Consider the following 25,458-nt stretch of genomic DNA (forward strand, 5'->3'; position numbering starts at 1 on the left):
CGCCTTAGCCCTCCTTTCCTGTCCTTAACTCAGTGGCACGGTGCCTGCCACAAGGTCCTGAGTTCGATTCCCCGTACCTACCACCAAAAGATTGTGAGTACATTGCACATGCTGGTCCTGCTGCTTGGAAGACTTCTCCTGCCCCAGGAGGCTGATTCCACCATGTTTTAAGTTTCTCCTAAGTGTCTCTTTTAGAGATCTTTCCTGAAAACTCCAACCCAAATAAGCACCCTCTTGCCAGCGCTGATTTTCTTTCACAGCCCTAATTATATTCATAATTACATAGTTTGGGATGCAATTATTAGCTTAGTGCCTCTCTCTTCCAGTAAACAGGACATTCCGTGGGGCTGTTACGGGCTTGGTATTTGCGGATGAACAAATTGGTGAGGACACAGGTCGGGCTATCCAGGCCACTGAGTGGGATCCACGGTGACAGCTACACAGAAGAAAGAGCTCCCGGGAACTGAAAGCACCCGCTCCTGCCCTGCCCTCACCCCTGCCCAGCCTGCCCGCCTCCCCCTCCTGTCCGGCCCCACACACAGCCTGACCCTGCACACTACAATACTGTAGCTTTATTGATCGAAACAACCGTGTTCGCAATTAGAGGTTACACTTGGAGGCTTGGGAGTGAGACGGGGCAAGGGGGGAACAGAGGTTTGGGCGGAGACAGAGCAAGGCAAAGGGGTGAGGACAGGGTCGTGTGACTCAAAAACAACCCCGATACCTTTCCCCCGTGGCTAAGGGGTCTCCCGTTGTGCTTTTACCTGGTGCTAGGGTGAGCTGGGGAGGTCAGACACATGGGTTTGCGCATGGGGCTTTTGGCTTTTCTCCCAAGTCTTTGAGGCCTCCGGGCTGGAGCAGTCTTCTCCTTCCCTGACCCTTCTGGTGGGAGATTAGGGTCTCGGTGAGCAGGCTGCCATGGGGCAAGAAGTACGCTTAGAGTCCATTGGAGCAGAGGGGCCAGCAGAGTCGGCTGAGATGGGGTGATGTGGGCGGCTAGAGAGGGCAGGAAGGTGCCAGCAGGGAGGGCATTCCCAGCAGGCCCCTGGGCAGTGGACACGGATGACACAAGGGGCCGGGGAGGGGACATGCTGTCTCTCTGGGTCCCCAGATTTCTCGCCTGTGTAATGGTGCACTGGGTTATGTTTTCATCTAGGGTCCCTTCCAGTTCTAAGGGTCACAGGAGTCCCAGGAAAGAGTGGTCCTTCTGCATGCATGCATACCCCCGCGCACGCGCGCGCGCACGCACACACACACACACACACACACACACACACACACACACACACGGCACTGACGCAGGAGAGCGGAGGGGGCTTCCTGCCTTTGGAAGCAGGAAGGGCTCCCCTGAACCTAGAACTGAGGCCTTACAGGGTCTGTCCAGGGCTGGCTCCACCCTCACTGTGTGAGGACAGACTCTGGGCACCCCCTTCCCAGCTGCCTCGAGCTGTCCAGAGAGAGAAAAGCAAAGATCCTGCACCCTTCAGCTCCAGCCCTCCTGGTCCTTCGAGGGGAGGTCAAGAGGATGAGGACCTGCTGACTTCTGTCCATACACCCCAGGCTCTTGTAAAGACAGAGGGGCGGGAACAGGAAATGGAGCCTCTTCTGCCTGGGATCCTGGGAGAGGCAGCAGCAGCTATGCACGTGTGGACAGAGGGCGGGAGGTCTATGGGTGCGGCTGACAGACCGTAATGCAATTTAGGACAGTACCTTTCTCAGTAACATCTGTAGCACTCTGGACACAGGGTCCCCTTAGCTATTCTGGCAGATCCCGGGAGTAGTGGCCGGTGGTGTGACACCTTCAGGGCTGTAGGACCTGGCCTCAAAGGCTGGCTGTGTGAGCTTCTTCATGGGCACCCTGAGGAGTCTGACCTGTGGCCCCTTCTGGCTCTGACACCCTGCACAGCAGCAGCTTTGAGAGCACAAGCTAAAGGAGAGGAGGTCCTGGGCCCACCCCAGAGGGAGAAGATGGGGGAAGGGTTCCGGGAGGAGGAGGAGGAGGAGGAGGAGGAGGAGGAGGAGGAGGAGGAGGAGGACTTGGTCTTCAGAGGAGGAGGACAAGGAGGAGCACTTGGTCTTCAGGCTAACCAGGCGCCCCTGTGAGGAGCCCTGTCATCCCAGGGGCCAGTGGAGCTGGGGCTCCCCATCTGCTGCTACCCAGAACCTGGTCCCAGGATCCCTTTTCCCCCAGACTCTAACCTGGAGGGGTGATGGGAGCTGACCCCCCAGACTCTCTGTTTTAAGGCCACAATATGCTTCAGTCACCCTGATTCAGAGGGTGAGACTGCCACTGGGGAGAGGCACTGGATCCCAGGGGCTAGAGATCTGCACAGCACCTACCCTGCCGCAGACACAGACACTTGCACAGATGCAGGCACACCTGTAACACGGGGTACACAACCACACTCACTCCTTGTGCACACTTGAGCGCATGCACAGACTCACACAGGTTCGTGCCCTGGGCGCTGCTCACACGGATACCCGCACACACCACACACACACCGGCTGACCTGTACAGACACAAACACAAGGGCCACACTGGCCCAGCGCCCTCCGGGCAGCGCTGTGCTCAGCACTGAGGAGGTGTCCTCTCCCCAGACAGAGCAGGAGCATGGGGACCAGCGGCAGCTCAGCTCAACCACCCTGTACCGCGCATGATTCCTGCACCAGGCAGGACAGACACACGGACAGGAGGCCCCATGAAGGGGCAGCCATGGTGGGGGGAGTAGGCATGGGGTATTTCGAGAGCCCCCGAGAGGTCACCAGGTGCTCGAGTGTGGCCCCGGCAAGGACCCAGAGGAAGCCCCCAAGGGGAATGAGGGGAGAGGCCAGTGGATCCACCCCATCCCACTTGGGTCTCCTGAGAAGCTTTTCAGCATTCTGACGCCTGAATGCACTCCGGTCCTGTTAACTCAACCTCCGAGCTGGGAGCCCAGCATCAGTGCTTTCTAAAACCCTGTGATGGTTTCCTTCTGCAGCCAGGACCGAGGACCATCTCTCTATGGGATCCCTTGTGCCAGGCAGAGCGGTAGGGCAGGCTCCGTACCAGGTTCTCTGGTGCCAGGCATGAGTGGGAGGAGGGGGAGAGGGCTCGGGAGGCTCGGAGGAGGAGCTCACAGTCTAGTGGGGGAAACAGACTCTGCACAGATGGGACAATTAAGGAACAATAATCACAGACCCCATGGGAGCGTCTGCTGGGAACCTGGAGCCACTCACTTCAGACCTGACCTTGGATGGGCCAGAAAAGCAGTCAGGCCAGTCGGGTAGCAGGAGACCCCACAGCAGCAGCAGCAGCAGCCCAGCCTGGCCACCCACCAGCTGTTGGCGATGACGATGACACAGGTCTGGGCAGAGCAGGATGCCGGGCAGTGTTTGCCTTGGTTTCCTGCCTGCTCCTGGCACTAACAGTGCTGCCAGGGTTCCAGGCCTCTCTGTAGCTGTCCCCACCAAATGGCCCAAGAAGAGCCTTGTGACACCCCGCCAAGGTGTTTGCACTCAACAGGGCCATCTGTAAGCTCCCCATTCTCCACAGGAGGTGAGGGGTGCGACTTCAGGCTGTGGCAGGCAGCCTGGGACTACAGAATAGGGCTGAGGTGGCCTCCTCGGACAGTCTCCTATGGACACAGTGCCACTCATGAAGGGGCACACTCACACAGACCCAGCCCCTCAGATATGCTTAATTGCACCCACAGACCTTTATTTATGCACACTCCTGCTCAGAGCTGTGCCCATGTTATATGCAGACACAAACACACTCGTATGCACACACACACACGCACGCACGCAGACTTGTTTTGGAGGGACTGGGCTCCTCTGCCCTGGACGGCAGGTGGGTTGTTGAGGGCTGATACTGAGGAGCTGGGCTCTAGGTTCTATCTGGTCCAGCGCCCAGGTTCTTTCACAACTCCAGGGAACAAGGGGACTGTCACACCTCACCGGTCATCCCCAGTCCACACGCCCTGCTCCTTCACTGACCCTGGGGGAGGAGTGCTCCCCACTCACTCACCCGTCCAGGGCGCCCAGTCATGCCAGACAGATACCAAGTGGAGGTTCCACTCCTGAAAGTGCACAGAAGCAGGACTTCTCCCTGCCCCTCTTTAGGTCAAGCCTCACCCCCAAAAATGGCCTGTCCACCACTCCCAGCTCCTCTGAGCCCCAGCGTGGGACTGAGTTCTGGGAGGGACCATGCTCTTGGGAGCCAGCTGCTGGGGGGAAGGTGTCAGTCTCTGGGCTGCCCAGGCCCACAACCCCGCGCTGGGCCCCTTCAAAGGGCACAGTGAGGTGGAGAATATAGTGTCCCAGAAATAGGTCAGAGGATCCGGGTGACTGGGATGGCCACTGCACAGCCCTCACAGCAGGATCCCTGCCTTCCTTGCTGCCCCCTGGACAGAGGACAGTCACAGAGCTCACAAAGTCTCCCCTGGCCCTCCTCTGCCCCCAGCCGCCTTCCCTGGGGTGGGGTGGGCGGTCATTCTGACCAGAGGAGCAGTTTCCTGGTTTGTCCACTTCCGGCTCCCTTCTGGCCAGGGCCCCGGGCTGGAGTTCTGCCGTGAGTTGGGGGACAGGAGGCAGGTGAGAAGCACACCTCCCGCGCAGCCAGGACAGGGCCTATATCACCCCCAGGTCCCTGGGGGCAGCCAGGACAGGCCTATATCACCCCCAGGTCCCTGGGGGCAGACGCCATTCAGGCAAGTCCCCTTGTCTCTGCAGTAAAGGAGGTGCTGGCAGGTCGGATAGAAACTTGTGCTTTAATAGATCTCTGTGTGTGAGTGTGAACGTGAGTGTGCATGTGTGTCGCACAACTGTCTCCAGGGCCTCCTCGGTGCCGGGGCTCTGTCCTTATTCTCTGTCCTTGTTCTCGAAGGCAATGCGGGCCCCTCCCTGGCAGGCCAGCCCTGCCCCTGGGCACCCCGGCTGGCGGGGGTCAGTCTTTGGTACGATGTGGACACTTTGGTGTGCCGGGGGACGGGGTGGGGGGGCTTGCAGCTCTCATCATCTTTCCAACGCCAAGAGGAAGATGGCCATGGGACCCCAGAGCTGCAGGCTGGACTGGCGGGGAGCTCCACTGCCAGGCATCACCACCACTGCAATGGGAGAAAGAGGAGACAGGCCAGGGCTCACTAAAGTGCTGGAGCAATTTTCCACCTCTGTGGGAGGGCTCAGTGTCCTCATCTGTGAAATGGGTCCATGAGCCCAGAGGGCTGTGATGGGGATCAGGTGGAACATGCAGACATGTTTTTGTACCTTGCCTGCTACACAGTAATCATCTGGTCAACCGGATTGGTTAGCATTGGAATCGCCTGGCCTCAGGAAGGCACAGGTCCACGCCCAGAGCCCCCGAGGGGTACTGAGGCACAGGGTCAGGAGGCATCTAAGACTGTGAATGACTCAGTAACCAGAGGAGGGCGGCTGGGGGCTCCTCACTGTCCTCCGGGTGCCCCTTCCCTGTTCACACTGTCAGACTACACACCATTCCCACCCCCTGCCCAGTGGCCAGGTGCCTCCCTCACAGGGCCCCCCCAGCCTCATCCCCTCACCCCTTCCTGTCTGGCACCTTTATTGGGATCCATCTGCTTCCGGGGACACTCTCCCTTCTTCAGCGTGACATCGTCTATGGCAATATCCCCCAGGTAGCCCGAGCCTCGGACCCCCTCGAAGATAATCTGGGGTGAGGCAGAGCGGGAGGGGCAGGGTCAGTGAGGTTGTGCCAGGCACACAGATGCCCACCCCACCCCGTGCCCTCAGTCTACCAGCAAGGGCCCCAGGAAGAGGCACAAGGCCCCGGCAGTGCTGCCCGGCAGGACGACCGCCCCGCCTGCCAGGGCCGAGTCTCACCTGGAAGGGCCCACTGGGGTTGATGGGCACGTGGGCCTGCTGCCACACGTTGCCCTTATTGCCACTGAGGGACCAGGCGTGCGTGTCCAGAGTCCCTTTGTTCCGGGACCGCACCAGGAGGTTGAGGGAGCCTGTGGTGGGTGAGATAAGAGGACATTGAGGTGCCCAAGGGCCCCCTTACCTTCCCGCGGGTACCGAGCCCTCCGCCCCACTGGGCCACAGAACTGCCCGGGTGGCCTGGGTGGGACCTGCTCCCCACCCGATGGCAAAGAAGACAGGATGGCGACAGGATCTCAGTTCATCCGGACAGCTTGCAAATTTCCCTTCGTTTCTTCTGTTAATCAACTGATCCAATCACCCCGAAACACGCACCGCCCTTTCCCTTCAGACAGGGAAGCTACCCCAGGCGATGGAAATCTGCCTCCACGCAGAGCAGGGGTCCCCGGAGCACAGCACACACCCCTGCTGTGCGTGATTTCTAAGACACGCAAAATCGAGACACAGGATTAGGCCGTGTGTTGTGCCGCTACAATACAGCAGCGAGCCGGAGACTGCGGGGCATTAGCCCGGGAGTGCTGAGTCCATCTGCCCGCAGCCACAGGGAGCTGGGGCTTCAGGGGTGCTGAGGAGCATACAGGAGGGGGCGCGGCCTCAGCCTAGGTAAGGGCACAGAGGCAATGCCTCCGCCCACTCCCTGTCTCTTCCCGCCTACCTGGAGCCCCAGGGACATGAAAGAGCTGGCTCTGAGGGAAAGGAAATCAATCTCAGACAGTGCCTGGTGGCTGGCATTTTCATGGCACTGCGCACAGACAAAGCCACACCATCTGCGACACTAGACAGACAGACCCCCAGTGGGGGAGAGCCACCAAATGCTACCTGCCGGGGATGAAAGCGGTTGGCCGGGACCAAGGAGAGCTGACGAGATGCAAGGTTTGGGGACAGCTGGTGCCCGGGGCTGCCAGGCAGGGCGGGAGGAGTCCAGACAGCACAAAGTGCCCCCTCACAGCCAGGCTGGGGCGCCCTGAAGCCAGGTGGGGGCTCCTCGCTAGCGGACCAGCCCTCCAGCTGGCAGGCCACAGTCAGCGCCCAGCAGAACAGGATGCGCCGGCTTCCACAGAGCCCGAGAGCCAACATCTGTCGCGGCCCTTACTGGTTCCAGACAGCCAGCTTGCTCTTTCTTCAAGGATCCGGCCTGTCCCCCGTCAGCCTGAATACGGCCCCAACCCCCCAAACTGTTTTCCCTGCCACCTTGCCCTGAGGGCTCCGATAGGCAAGCCTGCCTTTTTTCTTTTTAACCAAACAAAAATCCATTTTCTGCCTCCCTTCTCTGAGCAACCCCTCAGCCGCAAGGTCCCCCCTGCTCAGGGACTCTGATGCCCTTCATGAGAGTCGGTCAGAGCCCAAGACCCTCAACCTCCCTAAGATCTACCCACTAAGAGCGAATCTGCTCACTACATTCCTACCCGTCTCCCTCACCCACCTCCCAAGCCGCTTGGCACTGCCACTGGTGTCCGGTAAGACCCGCTCCCCAGCCCTGGCCCTTGCCCTCTGTGTGTGATAGCCTTTCTGCCATTTCTGCTGAAGAATCCTGGGTCTTCAAGGCCTCTCTGAAATGCCACCTCTTCCAGGAAGTGCTCCTGGGCTTGGCTGGGAGCCGAGATCCTCCTCAGGCTTAAACCACAGCCCCGGAGCCCAGACCGCTCTGTCATGGGACAGCACAGCGAGCCAGTCACGGCTCCTCCAGTTCCCACGTTGCCCTTTAAGGGAAGGTCTGGCTCCGTGTCTGTCAGTCCTCACCGAATAAATGCCGAATGGAGAGAGTCTCCCAGCTGTCCCCGAGGACTTTCCCAGAAGCCCAGATTTGAAAGCTACCCAGCGTGCAGCAGACCCCAGACCCCTGGAACACTGCAGCACCCACACCACCGACCTCCGTCCCATCCCGCCGCGGCCTTTCTCTGCAGACCCCGGAAACCTCCATCATCTCAAAACCTCGGACAGCTGGCTTTGGACTTTCTGGCCAGTCTTCTCTCCTGCCTTTCACCTTTCTTTTGCTTTTTGCAACTCTACTCGGCAGGTCCTCTTCAAGGACCCACGAGTTAGCCAAGGCAGGAAGCTCAGGTCCCCTGGGTACCCCCCACCGGCACACACCCGGGCAGACTGCCCGGCCCCGACTCACCGATGTGCTTTCCGTACATGTGGTAGAAGAAGGAGACGCAGTAGAACTTGGCGCTGGCATTGTAGAGCGGGCTCACCAACCTGGCACGGTCCCCCAGCTCCCGGGGCCGGGACGTCTCGATGAACATGTAGTAGCCTGCAGGAGCCCGGAGATGTGACCACTGCCCGCCTCCCAGGCTGTCAGCTGGTGACTCGGCCTGACCCCCACTGCTGACTCCCGGAGACCCTGCTCCTGGCACTAGAGCTCAGGGCTCGATTGCCAGCTTCGCTTCTTTCTGACCCTCTGTGATCCCCTCACCCCGGGGCTCCCCAAGGACAGGGACCATGGCTCTCTGAGGCCAGGGCTCCCCAAAGATGAGGCTACGTGTCCTCCTGAGACCCCTCTCTGAAGCCTTCCTCTACCCCAGCCCCAGGCCATGTCCTCACCCTCTGGGGTGCCACTGATGTCCGTGGGGGGCCCGGTGTTGGGGGAGCGCTTGGGGTTCTGGGTGAGGGCGTTCTGCCTCGTCCAGTCGAAGTTGTCTGTCAGGTCCTGGGTGTAGCCACAAATTTGCTCATCCTCAAAGTGGCAGGTGTTATCTGCATGGTGGGGAGGGGGTTAGACAGGCTCAGCCTTATCCGAGCAATGGATCCAGCATTGTCAAGCCCAGGAAGACACGTGACAGAGGCCAGGACCTCTGGGGCAAGATCTCTTGGTGCCACAAACCTCTCTGACACCTAGAGAAGCTTTAAGGATATCATTTCAGAATAATGGTTTCCCTCGCATAACATGAAATGCACAGGATCAAAAGGAAAAATCAATTATATTGAAACACAGTTGTCCAAAAACTGTTATAATTTGTTATACAGTAACTGAGCTTCTTTAGTATCTAATTAAATCACAAGATTCCGTGTTAGGCCTAATAACTACCGTAGTTTTGAAATACTAATGAGTGTAAATGGTATTTGGAGATCCCTGCAAGAATGGGAGGTGACGTGAAAACATTGGATTTCTCCTGATGCCAGGCAGATACTGATTATCCTACTGTGTTGACAGCAGTCAGGGAAAATAAAGAATTAACTGTATTCCCCCATTCATACGCCCCCTAACTTGGGGGTCCATAGATCACAGCCTAGGGCTGGCTTTTTTTTTTTCTTTAGGGACAGCAAATACTGTCCCTTGTCCCCCGCTGCTACTACCCCATCTAAGCCTCAGAATAAATCCTGGTTGCCATTTCTCCAGCCCTGCCGGGCCCTGGGCTGCTGGGCCTTGCCCATGGGAGTCATGCTCTCGGGATATCTCCAGGTCCCTGCCTGCCACCACTTTGTCCTTAGAGGGAAGAGGACATCAAAGGCAGAGGGGGCAGGGAAGTCTCACCTGACAGGTTCGGAGAGTTGATGGCTGAGGAAGCAAACAAAGAAACAAGTCAGCACAGAAGAGGAGACCAGGGACGAGGGCCTCAGGGCCTGGCCTGCAGTGACAGCGTCAGAGACAGTGTGGCCGGGTGTCCCGAGCTGGGCACAGTATGGAGCGGAGAGGGAGTATCCGGGCGTGGGATGGGCCCATGGGCCACCCTTCCCATCACCACCACCACCATCACCCCATCAGCACCACCACCATCAGCGTCACCATGGTCACCTACGCTCTGTGTAGTGGATGATGCGGGAAGCCATGTCACCAGCCCCAAAGGTGGTATAGGGTGTGAGGCGGATCTCATAGCTGTGGGGCACACGGAGATCAGTCAGGAGGTACTCCAGCAGCTGCCCCTTCTCCACGCGCCTCACGGGGATGGCTTTGACCATGGCATTGTGCTGGTTCAGCTGTAGACACAGGGGGTTCCCAGATGCCCGGCAGGCCACACCCTGCCCGGACCACCAGCCCAGACCCTCGTGTGACTTGAGTCCAGGAGTGTGGAGAGGCAGAAAGAACAAAGGCCTAGCACATCAGGCCCTCGGTGTCCCTCAACTGTGAGCTGGACAATCACCCCTTCCAGGCCTCCTTCCCCGGCTGCCTCAGTGATGACAGTGACAATAACACACATTGCATGATCAGTGTGTTGGGGCAGTATATTAAAATCACCCCACTTTACAGGGAAGGAAATGAGGCCACAGAGACGGAAGCTTGCCTGCTCTCACAGAGAGATGGGCAGGGCATGAGAATAGCATAGGACACTGGCCTTGCACTGCAGAGGCCCCTGGCCCGACCCTTGACCCCAGCAAAGGTTCTACGTCCCGTGAGCCACGCTGGCTCCCCGAGGACCCCACTGGCTGCATTCGGAGTTCAGTCCAGACACAGGCACTGAAACTCCAGCTCCTGTGGCCTCTGAAGAAGGCCCACGGGTCCCAGCCCTGTCCCCAGCCAGCCGTGCCACCCGCTGTCCCAGGCCCCGCCCCCCCGGCCCACCTGACGGACACTGAGTCTGTAGTTGAGCACAGGGTCCACAGCGTCGGGCTCCCTCTGCGTCCACTGCAGCACGTAGGAGTAGTTCTTGGACAGCTTGTGGCTGCGGGTGGGGTTGGGGGTGTCGAAGTAAAACTCCGGGCTGTAGGCTTTGGCTGAGAGGACGGGGAGGGGGCACGGGGCCGTGGAGGGTTGGGGTGGCAGACACAGAGAGAGGAGGCGTGGGACAGGGAGACAGAGGACAGGGAGGCACAGAGGACAGGGTGTCCAGGCGACAAAGAGAAAGGCAGTGTTGTGAGCAGAGGAGGGGTGGGGAGAAGCAACGGGGTGGGGAAAATGAAGGTGGGGGAGAAGTCAGGTGGCCATGAGGGGAGGTTAAGGGTCGAGTTCCATGAGGTGGTGATGGTCAGCACAGAGCGGAGAGGTCAAGGACGGACCAGGGAAAAGAAATTTCGGGAGACACAGAGAGGATTGGGGCAGACACAGGAAGGGCCAGGGATATTGACGAGGAAAGGAAGAGGAGAGAGAGAAAATGGATACAGGGAGAAAGGTGGGGAGACGGGAAGTGTGGGAGAACAGGGGAGGAGGGAAGGAGGTGGGAGATGTCACAGGGCCTCTGGCTGGCAGGGCTGAGTGGGCGGGAGGAGCTGGGAGGGTGGCCAGTGACCTGCAATCCTAGCCCCTCCTGCTGGGGGTGCCGTGGAATGGGGGATCAGTAGCCTGCAGCTCTCTTTCAGGGACTCTGCCCTCAGTTCCGGCATGAAGGTGGCTCTCCCCAAAGGCTGCTTGCAATCCAAGAGACACTGTGTCCCCTTCACCACCTCCATGGCATTCTGACCCCATCCATGGCCCATCTACAGCCCATCAGCCCATCAGGGAATGACTTGGTGTACAGGTGGGGCCAAGAGGGACTCTGGGCACCAAATGGCCTGCATTTCTAGCATGATATTCCAGAGAAGCTGTTGAGAGCCATCTTCTTCCCTTTGTAGCTCAGCCCTGAAGGGGTTCAGCAGCCACAGCCTCTAGGCCCCGGGGCCAGGGCAGAAGGGCATCAACTGAGCGAGGTGACAAGGAGCAGGGTTGAGGACTATGAGTGGGCGGGGCCGGAGGGCTGGAAGTCCAGAGATGGGATTGGATGAGGCTGTAAGAGGTAGAGCCTGTGGGTTTAGGTGGGTGTGGCCTAGGTCAGGAGTGGGCGTGGCCATAAAGGGAAGGGTCATGTCTAGTGAAGGCTGGGCTTGAAAGGGTTGTGGCTCTTTTGGACTTGGAGAAGAGACTGAGTTACAGTGGGCGGACTCAAAACAGAAACAGGCCTAGAGAGGGAGTAAAGGAGGGGTGTGGCCTGTGTCTGGAGGGGCGTGGCTCTAAGAGAAGGCCAGGGATTGGATCAGGGCCACCCAGGCTGGGTGTCCACCTGGTTTCAGCGGGCTTTGGAAAGCCACCTGCTCCACGGGCCTCAGAGACTGGGCCCAGCCAGGTGTGGCCCGGCAGGAGCAGGGCAGGGCCTGGCCCCTTTCGTAGGTGGGGCAGACCGACGGGACACTCACCGGAGACCTGGAAGAGGCAGGCGGCTGAGCCCACGTCGTTGGAGACGCTGCACTCGTAGCTGCCGCTGCTGTCCCGGGTCACGGCGTCCAGACGCAGATCGGCGTGGTCCGCGGCCTCGGTGGCAGCGGGGACGACAGGCGGCGGCGGCAGCAGCTGCCCCTTGAAGCGCCACACGGCCGTGGCGATGCGCTGGGGGTTGCCGCGCAGGAGCGAGCAGCGCAGGAGCACCGGCCGGCCCAGCGCCTGGCGCACGTCCTGGGACTCGGGCTCCACCTCGGGCGGGACTAGGGGCGGGGCGGGGGTCAGAGGGAGTCAGAGGAGGTGAGCCCCACGCAACACTTCCATGCAGTAGCCACGCTCACGCATCCCCTCCCAGACTGGGCCTCTGTTATGCCTCTCAAGCGAATAGGGCCGTGTTACGCCCGGGTTTACAGCTGCACCGATTAGAATCAAATCCCAGCCCTGTCTGCTTCTACCTGGGAGAACAGAACCGGCAAAGGATTTAACCACTCTGGGCCTTGCTGGGAATCACAGAACCTAATCACGGTGCTGCGGAAGGTTCAGTGAGTTGACTCCCTTAGCGGCTCTCAGCACCGGTGGACACGCACAGTTTGAGTTTTCATCATTTTATCAGACTGCCTTCCTCCCTTGAGGATCCTTCCTCCTCCTGCACAAATCCCATTTCCACCTGTCACAATCGAACTATATCTTGTGGAGTGAGGGACACAGCTCCCCCCACACACACACATTTTACAGCACAGGCCTGCCTAGGCGGTGGTAGTAGGCTTGGTTGCACCAGGGTGGCTGCCGGGGCACGAGGGGGCCGGGCCGGGCTGGGAAGCGGGTGGGTGGGCGGACTCACACTGCACGTTCAGCTGCACCTGGGCCTCGCGGGGGCGCACGTTGAAGCCGTTGTAGCGTGCGGTCTGGCAGCGGTAAGTGCCGCTCATGTCGCGGGTGACGCGCTCCAGCCGCAGCTTCCCGTCCTGCGTCTCCTCCAGGGCCAGCCCTGAGGGCAGCAGGGCGGCCTCCTTGTCCACGCGCGACCAGAGCACGGGCGGCCGGGGCTTGCCGCGCACCTCGCACTGGAGCTCCGCGGGCGAGCCCTCGCGCACCGTGACCACCGCCCTGCCCTTGGGCACGCTGATGGTGGGGGGCACTGGGGGAGGAAGGAGGGTTGGGCGAGGGGAGGGGAGTTAGGTCCCCCATCCCCTAGCCCACTTTCCCAGCCTCAGACTTGGGGCTTCTCCCTCCCCTAGCCCAGACCCTCCACTGGTTCCCTCAAGTGGGCCCCTCTCGCCTGTGTAACTCCCCTACCTCGGAGACTCCCAGTCTGCGGCGTCCTGAAGTCAGCCTGACATTTTCCTTCTTCCCCAGCATTACTAAGTATGGGGTCCCCCTGCCTTAAGTATTTCTACTAAATCTCTCTTCTCGCAACCCCGTCTCCTACTCCTGCCTCTGCCCTTACTTTCTTCAGGAGTGTGATCACAGACCACTTGTCTATCCCCAACACCTGCCCTTCCTTCCAAAGTCATAGAAAACAGTACTGAGCTTTCAGCAGGGGCACACAGCCACCCGCAACAAGGACTACATTTCCCAGCTTTCCTAGGAACTAATGGTTACCACGTGACTATATTCTGACCATTGGGGTGTGAGGGGTTAATAAAGGTCTGCTAAAGAGAAGAGGCTGTGCCACTCTTTCCTGCAGGCCTGAATGTAGTTCCCTCGACCAGAGGGCTCTGGCTAAGGGAAGATAGAAGAAAAAGTTAAAGGAGTCTGAGGCCCAGAGGACTTGGTGGAGCTAGTCTGCTGGCCCAAAACTGCTGGCCAGAGGATTTCTCCAAGAAGCAATAGGCATCTAGCTTGCCTAAGGCACCCCCACCCCAGCCCCCGCCAAGGGGCTGGGGTTCTGCATGGCGCTGAGCTACATCCCAGCCCTGAAGCCACTTTTAGAGTTCTTTTATTCATAGTTGAGCCTAATCCAAGCCAACACATTGCCCAAACGGAGGGTCTTTTGAAGACCTTCTGGAGTCCTAATCCTATTCCACACATCAAACAAATTAAAATGCACTAGTGTATTTTATCATCAAATGTTAAATATTTAACGTGAAATATAATTAAATTATAAAGTTACTATTTTTAAGGAATTCTACAAAGCAAGCTGAGGCCCAATCATCTAGTTAGCATAATTTATACACTACAAACATTTATACACTTATTGGCTTTAATTTTGCAGCTTTCTCTTTGTGTTTTGGAGCCAGCTCATTTATTTTTTTCCAGGACTAAATCGTTTCCAGGGGCTTCCATGCCCTCCATGGGGCAGCTGAGGAGCCACAAGGAGAAGTGCCCTGGGCCCCTTTCGGGTCCCTAACACATCTCAGCTCCCAGCCCTCCCTCCACACCCTCCAAGGGCTGAGGCTGAGCTGCCTTTCTGTGCCCTCAGGTTAAAGCTCAAAGGCTTTGTCAAATTCGGCCCTCAGGCTCCGGCCTCCCCCGCTGAATCCCCCCACGGCCCCATCTGGTGTCCCAGCTGCAACCTCTGATGGTAGGGAGTGCCCTGGACACATCAAGCCTCCTACTCTGGGGGGCTCCCTCTTTCTGATGGTTGTATCCCTCCTTGGGCTTGTCCCTCTGCCGGGCAAATTCCAGCGACCTCCCAAGGCTTATGTGAGTTTGTGTCCACAGGAGCCTGCTCTGACTTTGTCAGGCAGCCTGGTCCTCCCTGCCTGGTGCCCCCAGGGTGCTGTACACCCCTATCACATTCCCATGGTTTCCACTTCCGGGTCCTGCCTCGCCCCTCCCTGTCACAGGCCTGTCTCCCCTCACCAGGCAGCCAGCTCTGAGGAAGGCGCTGCCTGCCACCTCTTGAATCTGGAGCCTCTCTTCCTCCCCAGGGATCCACAGACACAGTTTGCAAATGAATGTGTGGGAGACACCACCCCCCCCACCCCACTCTGAATTCTCACACACAGAAACTGAGGCCTGAGAGGGGAAATGTGAAAACAGGAGGTACTTGCAACAGAACCCTCATTTCTGCCTCAGACTGCAAAGACAGGGCTCGTCAGCTCAGGGTGAGACCTCCCAAAGGTCCCCTGCAATCTCCAGTTCTTCCCAAAGTCTGAAGCCTGGGAGCGGGCTCTGGAGTCAGCCTGCCTGGGTCCTGACCCCAGCTCCACACGGACTGTGGTGTCACCTTGCTAAGCTGCTCCAGCTGCCTGAGCCTAAGTTTCACCTTACTCTTGATCTGTAAAATGGGACACAAACGGCTACCCCGAAAGGTCAGTCACACTAGCGGATGAGAAAATAGAAAATCATCAGCACACACAATAAACAATCATATGGCCAGGGTCACTTCACTACTGTTATTGTTATTTATTATTGGGATAAAAACCTGAAGCCTCGCCATGGCCTGGTAGGAGCTGAACTGTCTGCCCTCCAAATGAAGTCCTAATACCTAGGACCTCGGGATGGAACAGTGTGTGGAGACAGGGCCTTTTAAAAGTCATTAAGAATAAATGATGGCACAGAATGCTCCCTAACCCAGCAGGACTGGTGTCCTTCTAGTTGGATTAATACGCACACACGCACAGAAGAAAGGCCATATGAAGACAGAGAAGGTGAGAGACCTTCAGCTGCCAGCCAAGCAGAGGCCTCAGGAGAAACCAACCCTGCCAACACCTCGATCTCAGACTGTTCACCTCCAGAACTGGAAGAAAACAAATTTCTGCTGAAGCCACCCAGTCTGTGACACTGTGTTAATAACCATCCTGAAAAATGAATATAGCCCACAAGGCCACACAGAGTCTGGCCCTGGCGAGCCCTCCGAGCTCACTGCACCCTATTTTCTCAGCCACCCCACTTCCTTTTAGTTCTCCAAAGGGCAATGCACTTTGCTGCCTCAGTGCCTTTGCATGTACAGACTCCTCAGCCTATTCTACTTTTTCTCCACTCTCCTTTGCTGTCCTCTGCCTGGTAAAATCCTGCCCCTCCCTCAGATCTCCATTCAAGCACTCTGCCTCAGGAAACTCTCTAGACTCATGTATCCCAGTTTGCAGTGATAGTTTTGTTTGTGAAACCATCTGAAAAAATACTAAGGGCCAGACAGTAGTAATGTTCAAGGAAGACGGAGACTGGTTTTCCCATTGCTGTAATCCATGAGCTGCCCTGGTGCTCAAGGAATGTGTACAGCCTGGACAAATGATGCCCTCGCTGACCTCTCTCTCCCAAGCTGCTCCCCCTACGCCCTCCCTCTGGGCCTCCCTGGCTCCCCGCATCTCCCCGATGCCCCTCCAGCTGCCCACCTGTCTCAGAGGAGATGTTGACCTCGACACTGAGGTCAGACACGGGTGCCCCCGGGAAGGAAGCCACGCACAGGTAGGTGCCATAGTCACTGAAGTGCAAGTCAATGAGCTCCAGGCTGCTGGTGACGGCAGGCAGCTCGGGGTCGTTGCGGGTCACCAGCAGCCGCTTGGACATGCGTGCTGGCTTGCCATTCTTAAACCACTGGTAGGTGACCTTCTCCTGGGGCACCGCATCCACGTGGCAGGACAGCTTCAGGTCCTGGCCCAGCTGTATGTTCTCGCTCTCTTTGATCACATCCGGGGTGATCTGGAAGGTGGCGTTCTTCATGGCTACAGGGGGACACAGAGGGAAGGGTGGCTGGGGTGGCCCGAAGCCCTGTCCTACGCACACCAGCCCAGCTTCTCGCCCCTCAAACTGGTCCTCCTGGAGGTTGGGGACCGCAACCTCCTGCAAGACGCCGTTTCTTTCCTCTGCCTGGAAACTCTTCTACACGATCATGAGTTTTTAAAACTCACCGAAGAAAAACGAGTTTAATAATGATGCCAGCCATGGTGTGGGTGGGGATGTGGACGTACAATACGCATCCCAACCCTCGGTCTTTGGGGAGGCGCTGTACTGTTCTTATTTGACAAAGAAGAGAGCTGGGCTCAAAACTGCTTTTAAATCCACCCCTGCCAAGCATTCTTGACCACTACGCGCTGTTTTGTGTTTATTTTTGTTTTAAACCCCAAATACCAATTTGCATCAGCATCTAATAACGATCCTACCTAGAGACCGGAACTAAGATGAATTGAAAGACCGTTAATTTGCATATTTTTCCCTTATGTGCTGTTTGATTATTTGCAACAAGTTTGTGGTTTTTTTTTTTTTATAACAGACAGTACAGTGGTCTAACACAGGATTACATAAAAACAGTTTAGATAGAAAAGGCTTTAGCATTTTTTAAAAAAAAATGTGCATCTTATTTCAAGTAAGCCAAAGACTTATAGAGTTCTTAATAGGTGGAGTGCTAATTGGCCAGGAAACTGGCACAACAGACACAAATTAGGACTGTGGGCTTGGAACACGGCGGCAGGGTCAGCCTAAGAGGTGACCCTCACCGGCAACCCAGGCTTTAAAGGCCAAATAGAATCAGGTGGAGGAAAATGAGCTGCCGCTGGGCAAAGATAACACGAAAGCAAAAGGAAGGCCTCAGACAGCCACCACCTTGCCATCGCGTTCTCAGATCGAAGTAAACCTAAGCTGACCTCTGTGCGAGGAGTGTCGGGAAGACTGATAGGTCAGGAACACGAACAAAGGGAGTTCCCGTCGGCAGCCACTGTGCTTTACTTCCGGTCAAAGGGCTGAAAACAAGCCCGGATCTTACATGCAAAAACATCTAACACCGCACATGCAAACAAGGACAGCAAGACCAGGTCGCCAGCAGCAGCTCATGGGAACACCGAGCTGAGGTTTAATAAGGAGGGGTTTGTACTGTTTTGCACGATTTCACAGTCAGTAATGATCTTCAGAGTCCCTAAAACACTTTGCTACTAAAGATTCGCATATAAGGTCTGTAGAAATGTGGGGTTTTTTTTTTCACTTAAATTCAGTTAATCACTTAGAAACCACTCTAGAGAGAGAAAGCCGGGGGAATTTGTTTGAAGCCTAATATCCACTTTAGCTTCTTTTTTTTTCAATATCGGTTTCCCATTCTAAAAATAAAAAACTATAGCTAATCAATAGCAGCCCGTCCCACTTCTTGCATCACCAAGGTTATATTTAGACATGTATATTATCACACACCTCTCAACATATGCCACCTGCAGACAGGAGGGGGAGACCCTGCCCCAGTTCACTGACAGCCCCTGGGACTCCCCCCAGCCCCAGGTACGTACATCGCACCAGCAGGTTGACGGTCTTCTTCGCTGGGTTGCCCACATTGTTGGTGGCCGTGCAGTTGTAGTAGCCAGAGTCCCGGGCCTGCACTGAAGGGATGCTGAGGGTGCCACCCTGGGCCAGAGCACCCAAGGGCAGCGGGCCGGGCCCATGGGACCACTGCAGTTGGGGTAGGGGATCGCCACCCGTCAGCAGACACTGCACGGTCACGTTGTCCCCAGGGTTCACCACCAGAGTTTCATTCACGGACAACTTCAGGGCTGGTGGTGCTAAGGGGACAGGGAGGGAAGGTCTCAGGGCTGTGAAGGCCAGAGGGGGCGAGCGAGGGGGAGAGCAGCGGGCCTTGGGGCAGATGGGAGGGGAGAAAAAGGAGCAGGAGTTGGGGGGTGGACACATCAGGAAGGCGCTGTCTCCCCTGGGGAGCGGGCAGGGGGCGTGGCGGGAGCCTGTACCTGTGGTGTTGGTGAGCCGGAAGGTGATGGCCTTGTCTGGGATGCCACACACGTTGCGTACAGACACCTGGCAGGTGTAGCTGGCGTAGTCTTGGGGCCGCAGGTTCTTCAGTTTCAGGACCTTGGTCTCCCCCTGGACGGCAGTGGAACACTGGAGTGAGGGGCCCACTGGAATCTCCAGGGTCCCCCCATCTTCTCACACCCAGCAGCACCACGTTCCTGTTCAAATTTCCATCTTCCCGACCCACACCCAGGCCACTGACTGCGCCCTGAGGCAGGAGGACCCTGGGCCAGAAAGGACGGCCCATGCTATACTCTGCTGCCCCCAGCTCTGCCCCCTCATAGGCTTTTTTGAGTCTAAGGTTGCCCTGTGCACACTGGCCAGGCCTCAGTTTTCCCACTCTGAGAAATGGAGGGAAAAGGAGGGACCTCTACTCTATCTTACAGTCCACGCCAACAGGGGACTGGACCAGGCCACACAGAGAACTCTGGCAGCCACCTCCGAGGACCCTCCCTGGCTGGGTGGCTTCCCCATCTCCTGGGACTGCAAGGAACCCAGAAAAAGGAAGGCCCTCAATTCTTGCAGCGCTTGCCCATGTGTTTCCAATGCTCAATTCGTCAGCAGCAGGCAGGGTGATCTGCTGGCCCTGGGGTACCTTTCCTAACTAGCAGTGACCCTGGAGAACACGGGGCCTTGGGGCTCTCCTGTCCTTGTCAGTGCTTGCTAACTTTTCCACTCTGACTTGTTCAGCCCCAGGCTGTGTGAAGCCTGGTCAGAATTTGTGCTTCTGACATAAGAACTGAACCGCTGGGAGCCGGGGAAGCCCCCAGAATTTCAGACTGCGCAGCCTCGGCCCCCACGCCCTCCCTCTCACCGCGGGAGCCAGCTGCCCGCCCTGACCTGGGTGTAGAGCGGCTCGTAGATGTCCACCCCGTTGTCCTGGCTGTGGGACAGGGTGTCGGAGCCCCGCTTCCAGATGAAGCGCGCAGGCGGGTTGGAGTTGACCGTGCAGCGCAGGAACACGGTCTTCTCCTGGTAGAAGTTGCCACGCACGTCGCTCACCGTCTGGTGCACGGTCAGCACCGGCTCATCCAGGTCTGCAAGGGCACGGCCTCCGTGCAGTCAGCATGGGCAGCACCCACGTTAGAGGGCGTCTCCTGCTCCTGGCAGCCCTCAGGGAAACGGTATCCTGCCCAAGTCTCTCCTTCTCTGGATCTCAGTTTCTCCGATGCTAATTTACACTAGGTGGTGGGTGTTTTTGTTTGGTACCAGGGATTGAACTCATGACCTTGTGCTTGCCAGGCAGAGCTACATCCCTGACCCTAAGTTGGTTGTTTTTGACTCTGTATAACACACATCACTGGAAGATATCTTCTTTCTTTCTGTCTCTCTGCCTCTTTTTTTCTCTCTTCTCAATAGGGGCTCCCTATATACCCCAGGGTAGTATTATATTCACTATGTAGCCCAGGCTGCTGGCCTGGAATTCTCAGTGATGATCCTCCTGCCACAGCTTCCCAAATGCTGGGATCACGGGCGGGCACCACTACACTTGGCAAGATTCTCTTGTATGTGTGTGTGTGTGTGTGTGTGTGTTTCGTTTTTATCCGTACCAGGGATCGAACTCACGATTGCCTGCTTGCAAGGCAGGCGCTTATGCCGCTGAGCTAAATCCCCAGCCCCAAGATTCTCTTTTTTGACAGATGTCTGGCAGAGCTCATGATGGGTGTCAGTAGTCACAATAGGGATGGCTCCTGGGGGTAGGGTGGGAGGGAACTTTCCAAGGTCCTGATAGATGCATCTCTTTGACGCGGATGGTGTGGACGCACATCTGTGCTGGGTTGGGGTTATAGCTCAGCGGCACAGCGCCTGGCTGGCAAGCTTGAGGTCATGAGTTTGATCCTCGGTTGAGGTGATAATTTTATTTGAACCTCTACTGGCATGCCACACTTTAGAACTTCTAGGATAAAAGGCTTTTGCCCAGCGCCCTAACTGGTGACACACTGAGGGTCCTACGGGTGGTGGGGCAAGAACCCTGGGAGCTGGTCCTGGACGGAAAGCAGGGAGCTGTCGGAAGGGCCCCGGACGCACAGAGACACCTTGTCCCCCAGCAGACGCCTCTCCACCCCCTGCCCACCTGAGCCCACGGGCCGTGGCCCAGACTCACACTGCACGTCCACGCGGATGGACTTGATGGCCGGCACGCCCACGCCGTTCTCCGCCTTGCAGTAGTAGCGGCCGCCCTGCGTGCGTGCCACGCGCTCGATGCGCAGCGTCTCGTTGAACACCGACGTCTCCTGGAACTTGTCCGAAGCGCTCCCCGCCGTCTTGGTCCAGCGCACCTGGGGCCGGGCGGTCGGGGTCAGACACAGCCAGCTGTGAGTGGGGACTGAGGGCTGAGTGCCCCGCGCTTCCCACAGCGCATCTGGGCCCCCCCCAGGCCTGACCCTCAACAAAGGGCCAACAACCTGGGGGACCCAGGTCAGAGGGAGGAGGCTCCGAGCCTGGGGCTGGAGCTGTGTCCACAGCTTCGTGGACATTTCCCGGCCTCCCCGGCCTTCCTTTTCCCGTCTGTAAAATGGCCAGTGCTTCCTTCTGGTCCAGCCCTGCAATCTCTGTCGTGCTTTGCTCTGGAGAGATTCTGCCGTAAGTAGCCCGTGAAGAGGCACCCGGGGAGGAAGGGAGGTCTCAGGCAGCGCGGAAGCTGTGTCTCCCCACCCCCCCCCACCGTACCCCTCCCCCGGCCCCTCGCTGGGTTTGGAACATGGCAGGTGCTCCACGGGCATTTGTCCTAATGAAAGAGAAGCGGGAAGGCCTCCTGGGAGGGAGGAGCAGCAGTGGCGAGGTGGGAAGGGACAGGGTGTCTGGGGACAGGGGAGGCTGGGCCAGCTGGAGCCCGGGCCTGAGGACCATGGCCGTGGGAGGCTATCCGGTCCTGACCTGGATCTCCAATCTCCCAAAGGAGTGTATGTCAAAGGCTTAAATACAATGAGACAAGGGTATGATTTTAGGGCTCCAGGAGGATCAAAACTCTTTAGATGAGTTCAAGACTCTGAAGGCTAAGACAAAGCCTTCTCTGGACCACCCATTTTTATTAGGTCCAACAACAAAGATCAGGGAAAGTGAGGAAAGCACAGGCAATGAGCAGGACCTTCGGGGTCACTTCAAGGCCATCTCCAAGTAATGAATCATGTCAATTTAGTAGAACTGTCTTATCATGAAGACATGGGAGGCGAGAGACTGTAGGAGTAATTCCTGCAGCTGCAGTCTCTATCTAGTTAACTGATGTCCGAGTCAAGTGTCCGCAGCTGTGGCCTTGTCTTGTCTTTTGAGGTATCTCTGGCCTCACAGACCACTACAGGCCTCAGCCAGGACCAGTGATTCATGGAGATTCACTTACTATGAATCAGCTCCCATCACCAGGCAAGGGGCCGAGGCCCAGGACAGACTCACAGATAAACACGGAAAACCAATTAGTTAAATTTAAATCCTGCTCAGAGCTGCTTCATGAGATGGGAGGGGACCTGATGGCAGGAAGTCTGCAGTTCCCCCTCTGGAGCTGGCTAATAATGGGCGCCACCGAGGCTTTCTCAGCAGAGCAATGAGGTAGTTTAGGGGTGCTCAGGCCAGCCCCAGGGTGCAGGAATGGGTTGGGAGAGGGAGCTGAGGCCCACGCATGTGTGCCTGGGTAGTTGGAACAAAACCACTGATGAGAAAAAAATGTGTGTAACACAGAGACACAAGCATAGGTGACACATGTGGGGGACTCATAAGGGGACACATGCAGGTGGCCAGTACGGCCGGAGGGGCCTTTTATGGAGAACTGCACCCCACTTTGGTAAACCTAGCTGCACTGTCCTCACCTCCTGGCCAGCCTTTGAGAAGGGGCAGGCCAGGGTCCCACTTTGAGGTCGAGTCTGTAGGGTTTCCCTCATGCATCAGCTCATACCGAGGCCAGCCCTTCCAGAGTCCTCCCTGTTCCCAAAATGGCCCATTAAAAAAATGAAAACCAGATTTTGTGTTCCACTGTCCTTCCCCGGGTCCCATACCCCCTTCCCTGCAGCTGTTAAAGGTCACAGGTGCTCACCGGCAAATCCCACCCGGCCCTGCAGCCCTGTTTTCCTCCCTCCTCCTCGCATGGCTCTTTGCGATGACTGGCCAGCCCTCCTGCCTGAACCATGCACTTGATCTGCGACAAAATTTATCTGATATCTCCAGATGTTTATCTTCTGGTTCTAAGTACTTTGGGTCTTTGCACTTCCAGAGCGTGTGCCTGCCTGCTAGAAGCTTCTTGAAGAGGTCTGTTTTCTGTGTGGTCGGTAACTCTCAGAGCTCCCAACCTAAGGATGGACACACCGGTGGGAGCATGCTAAGCTCTGGAGAGAACGCTGGTTCTGGATTCAAATTCTGCTTCCAGCCTCACAAGAGCTGTGGGACCTGGGCTGCTTCCTTAACCTTCCTGAGCCTCAGTTTCCTCAGCTGTAGAATGGGACTGTTAATGCCTGTGGGATTCAGGAAGGAAACACTGGAGAAAGACGTGTGATGTGAATTTGGTGGTCAACAGCTGCTCTGCTCACTGGATACGAGGAATGGAGAAGAAATGAACATGCAAGTTTTCATTCATTCTTCCGTCTCAGCCACCAGTTTTTTTAAGATGAGTAAGCCCACAGCCACCAGAGCTTCCCCACAGAGTCGATTTCCCAGCTCTCTCCTGGTCCCAGTCTAACCCCTGGCTCTCCAGCCTTCAAGCTCTGGTCCCTGGCGGGCGGGGAGGATGGGCCCCGCGGAGGCCTGGTCCCTCCCGCTCCCCCTGGGCAGGGGCTGACCTGCGGTCGGGGGTGCCCGGTGACCAGGCACTGCAGCATGAGGGTGTCCCCCTCCCGGATGGTGTAGACACGCTCGCTGATGTTGTCCTCCTTCACCACGCACGCCTGGCCCGCGTGCACAATCTGGGCCTGAGCCGGAGCTGGCGAGAGAGGGCAGCAGGACGGGGAGGCTTAGGCCGGACACACCAGGCCAGGCCCCCGGGCCGCTCCTCAGGGACCTGATGCCCGGAGCTGCAGGGAGGCTCCTCCCGGGGCCCCAGGCCAGGGATTTAGGCAAGGGACAACCCAGGCATCCCCCTGTCGCAGGAGACCTTTGATGAGGGGCTGTGTGATTGGGACACACTATCTGCACACGGCCACACTGGCTTCCCGCTCCCCGACATGGCACAGCGTCCACCTCTCCGCTGCCCGGAGGCCCCCACCTCCTTGCTGCCACATCCTGTACACACACATGCACGCACGCACGCACGCACGCGGAGGCAATCGCCTGTGCTCCACGGTGAACCCCTCCCGCCGGGGGTGGGCTGTGGCCCCACCTCCTGTGCCGCCTCCTTGCTTGGCTGCTCCCCTCAGCCCAGTCTCTCTCCTGAGAGCCTCAGGAAAGTGCTTGCCTCAGCCTCCACTGTGCTCCTGCCCTCACCACTGCAGGATCCGCTTTCAGCCAGTGAAACCCAAGCCGCCGCCCTGGCCAGTCCACAGCCCGCACTGTCCTCGCTGCAGAGGCCAGGTCACTTTTCTCCTCCTCCTTCCCAGTCCTGTGCACTGCTTGTTCTCTGGGGGTACAGAGCCTCCTCCCTGCCCCCTGGCCCCTGTGACAGTGCCCAGGGCTTAGGCTATGACTAGAAGGGCCCAGGGAGGAGATGAGCCAAGGGCACAGCCCCCCTAACAGGCTCACAGAGGTCAGATCAAAGCAGGGCATATTGCTTCCTCCAGGAAGCCTCCAGGTCTGACAGGCAGGCACTTCCCTGTATCCAAGTGCACAGTAAACATCAGGCCTGAGTGTCAGCCAAAGGCAGGATTCTCGTCTATGCCTTCCACTCTGAGCTTCTCCTTGTTATCCTTGAGCTTCACAAGGCCTCAAATAATAATGAATGAATGACAAGGCTATTCCATGGGGAGGTTCCTTAACTCCGGATAAGAGATACAGAGTGTCCAGGGAGCTGGGCACGGTGGCTCACACCTGTAATCTCAGCACTTGGGAGGCCGAGGCAGGAGAACTTCCGAGAATTCAAGGTTGATCACAAGATCAATGAAAAATGTTTGGTAGTATGTGCTGTAGACAGTATGTGCTCTAGAGGTGCCATATGCAGAGGGCACCCCTCCCTGCATGGGTGAGGCAGGCCTGAGCCAGTCAGAGAACTGTGACCACAGAGGCAATTGTTAGCGGTCCAGAGATCTTTGGGGCAGCCTGAGAGTGCCGCAGGCTACGCGTGACCACGCGGGTCTTTGCAAGCACTCCAGTCAGCTCTCTGAGCCTGCTTGTCCATTTCTAGGACAAAAGCCTATTAGGTGATCTCTGAGTCTTCGCGTGAGATTTGGTCATCAGCACGGACCCCTGATGTACGATCCACAGCAGGCTCTGGGCACCGGGCCTGGCACTGTCATCCTCTGCTGTGAAAACACATGAACACCGCCATGCAGGGAAGAGATAGCCACCTGTGGTCAAGGTCCCCAGAAATCTCATCAAGAAACAACCTCGCAAGAGACGATGTGCTTGTTGGCTGCTGATAAGGCCCGGAGGCAGTACGGATGTCTGTGAGAGGCCTGGGGCGCCTCGCCACGAGGATGACATGCATTCAGCGGGTCCCTCTGGGAGATAAGCTGTAATCTCGGCCACTGTGGCTCGGGCAGAGCCAGGTGGTGTTGTAACGGCAGCCGCTTTGGTGATGATAAGGAATATTGAAAAGGAGCTTGTGGCCAGCGGGACGTCTCAGGGCCTGGGCAGCACAAGCCGGGAAGATGGGCCTGGCCCACAGACACCCGGCCGCCTGGGCTCCTCCCTGGAGACGGGCACGAGTGGGCACCGTGGGTGACATTGTCAAGATTACCCAACATCCCTTGATG

At 57.5% G+C, this 25,458-nt stretch overlaps 1 protein-coding gene across 2 annotated transcripts in view; it reads right to left on the reverse strand.

The window, feature by feature from the left end:
* Positions 1–557: 557 nt before the first annotated feature.
* Positions 558–25,458, reverse strand: part of Mdga1 (MAM domain containing glycosylphosphatidylinositol anchor 1) — a 48,734-nt gene continuing 23,833 nt past the window's right edge. For both annotated transcript variants that reach the window (XM_063238968.1, XM_003473887.5), the window contains exons 2-17: positions 23,395–23,534; positions 20,736–20,910; positions 19,472–19,668; positions 18,571–18,703; positions 18,118–18,387; positions 16,240–16,569; positions 12,801–13,097; positions 11,938–12,222; positions 10,394–10,545; positions 9,633–9,810; positions 9,368–9,391; positions 8,437–8,589; positions 8,012–8,146; positions 5,836–5,966; positions 5,555–5,663; positions 558–5,084 (exon numbers count right to left, since the gene is read on the reverse strand). In XM_063238968.1, coding sequence (XP_063095038.1) covers positions 4,993–5,084; positions 5,555–5,663; positions 5,836–5,966; positions 8,012–8,146; positions 8,437–8,589; positions 9,368–9,391; positions 9,633–9,810; positions 10,394–10,545; positions 11,938–12,222; positions 12,801–13,097; positions 16,240–16,569; positions 18,118–18,387; positions 18,571–18,703; positions 19,472–19,668; positions 20,736–20,910; positions 23,395–23,433 — 2,700 coding nt within the window. In that variant the 5' untranslated portion in view covers positions 23,434–23,534 and the 3' untranslated portion in view covers positions 558–4,992. The remainder of the gene's footprint in view (positions 5,085–5,554; positions 5,664–5,835; positions 5,967–8,011; positions 8,147–8,436; positions 8,590–9,367; positions 9,392–9,632; positions 9,811–10,393; positions 10,546–11,937; positions 12,223–12,800; positions 13,098–16,239; positions 16,570–18,117; positions 18,388–18,570; positions 18,704–19,471; positions 19,669–20,735; positions 20,911–23,394; positions 23,535–25,458) is intronic.

This window comes from Cavia porcellus, unplaced genomic scaffold (genome assembly GCF_034190915.1).
Source record: "Cavia porcellus strain 051 isolate PalLab524CR breed Dunkin Hartley unplaced genomic scaffold, mCavPor4.1 scaffold_28, whole genome shotgun sequence".
NCBI classification, from domain to species: domain Eukaryota; kingdom Metazoa; phylum Chordata; class Mammalia; order Rodentia; family Caviidae; genus Cavia; species Cavia porcellus.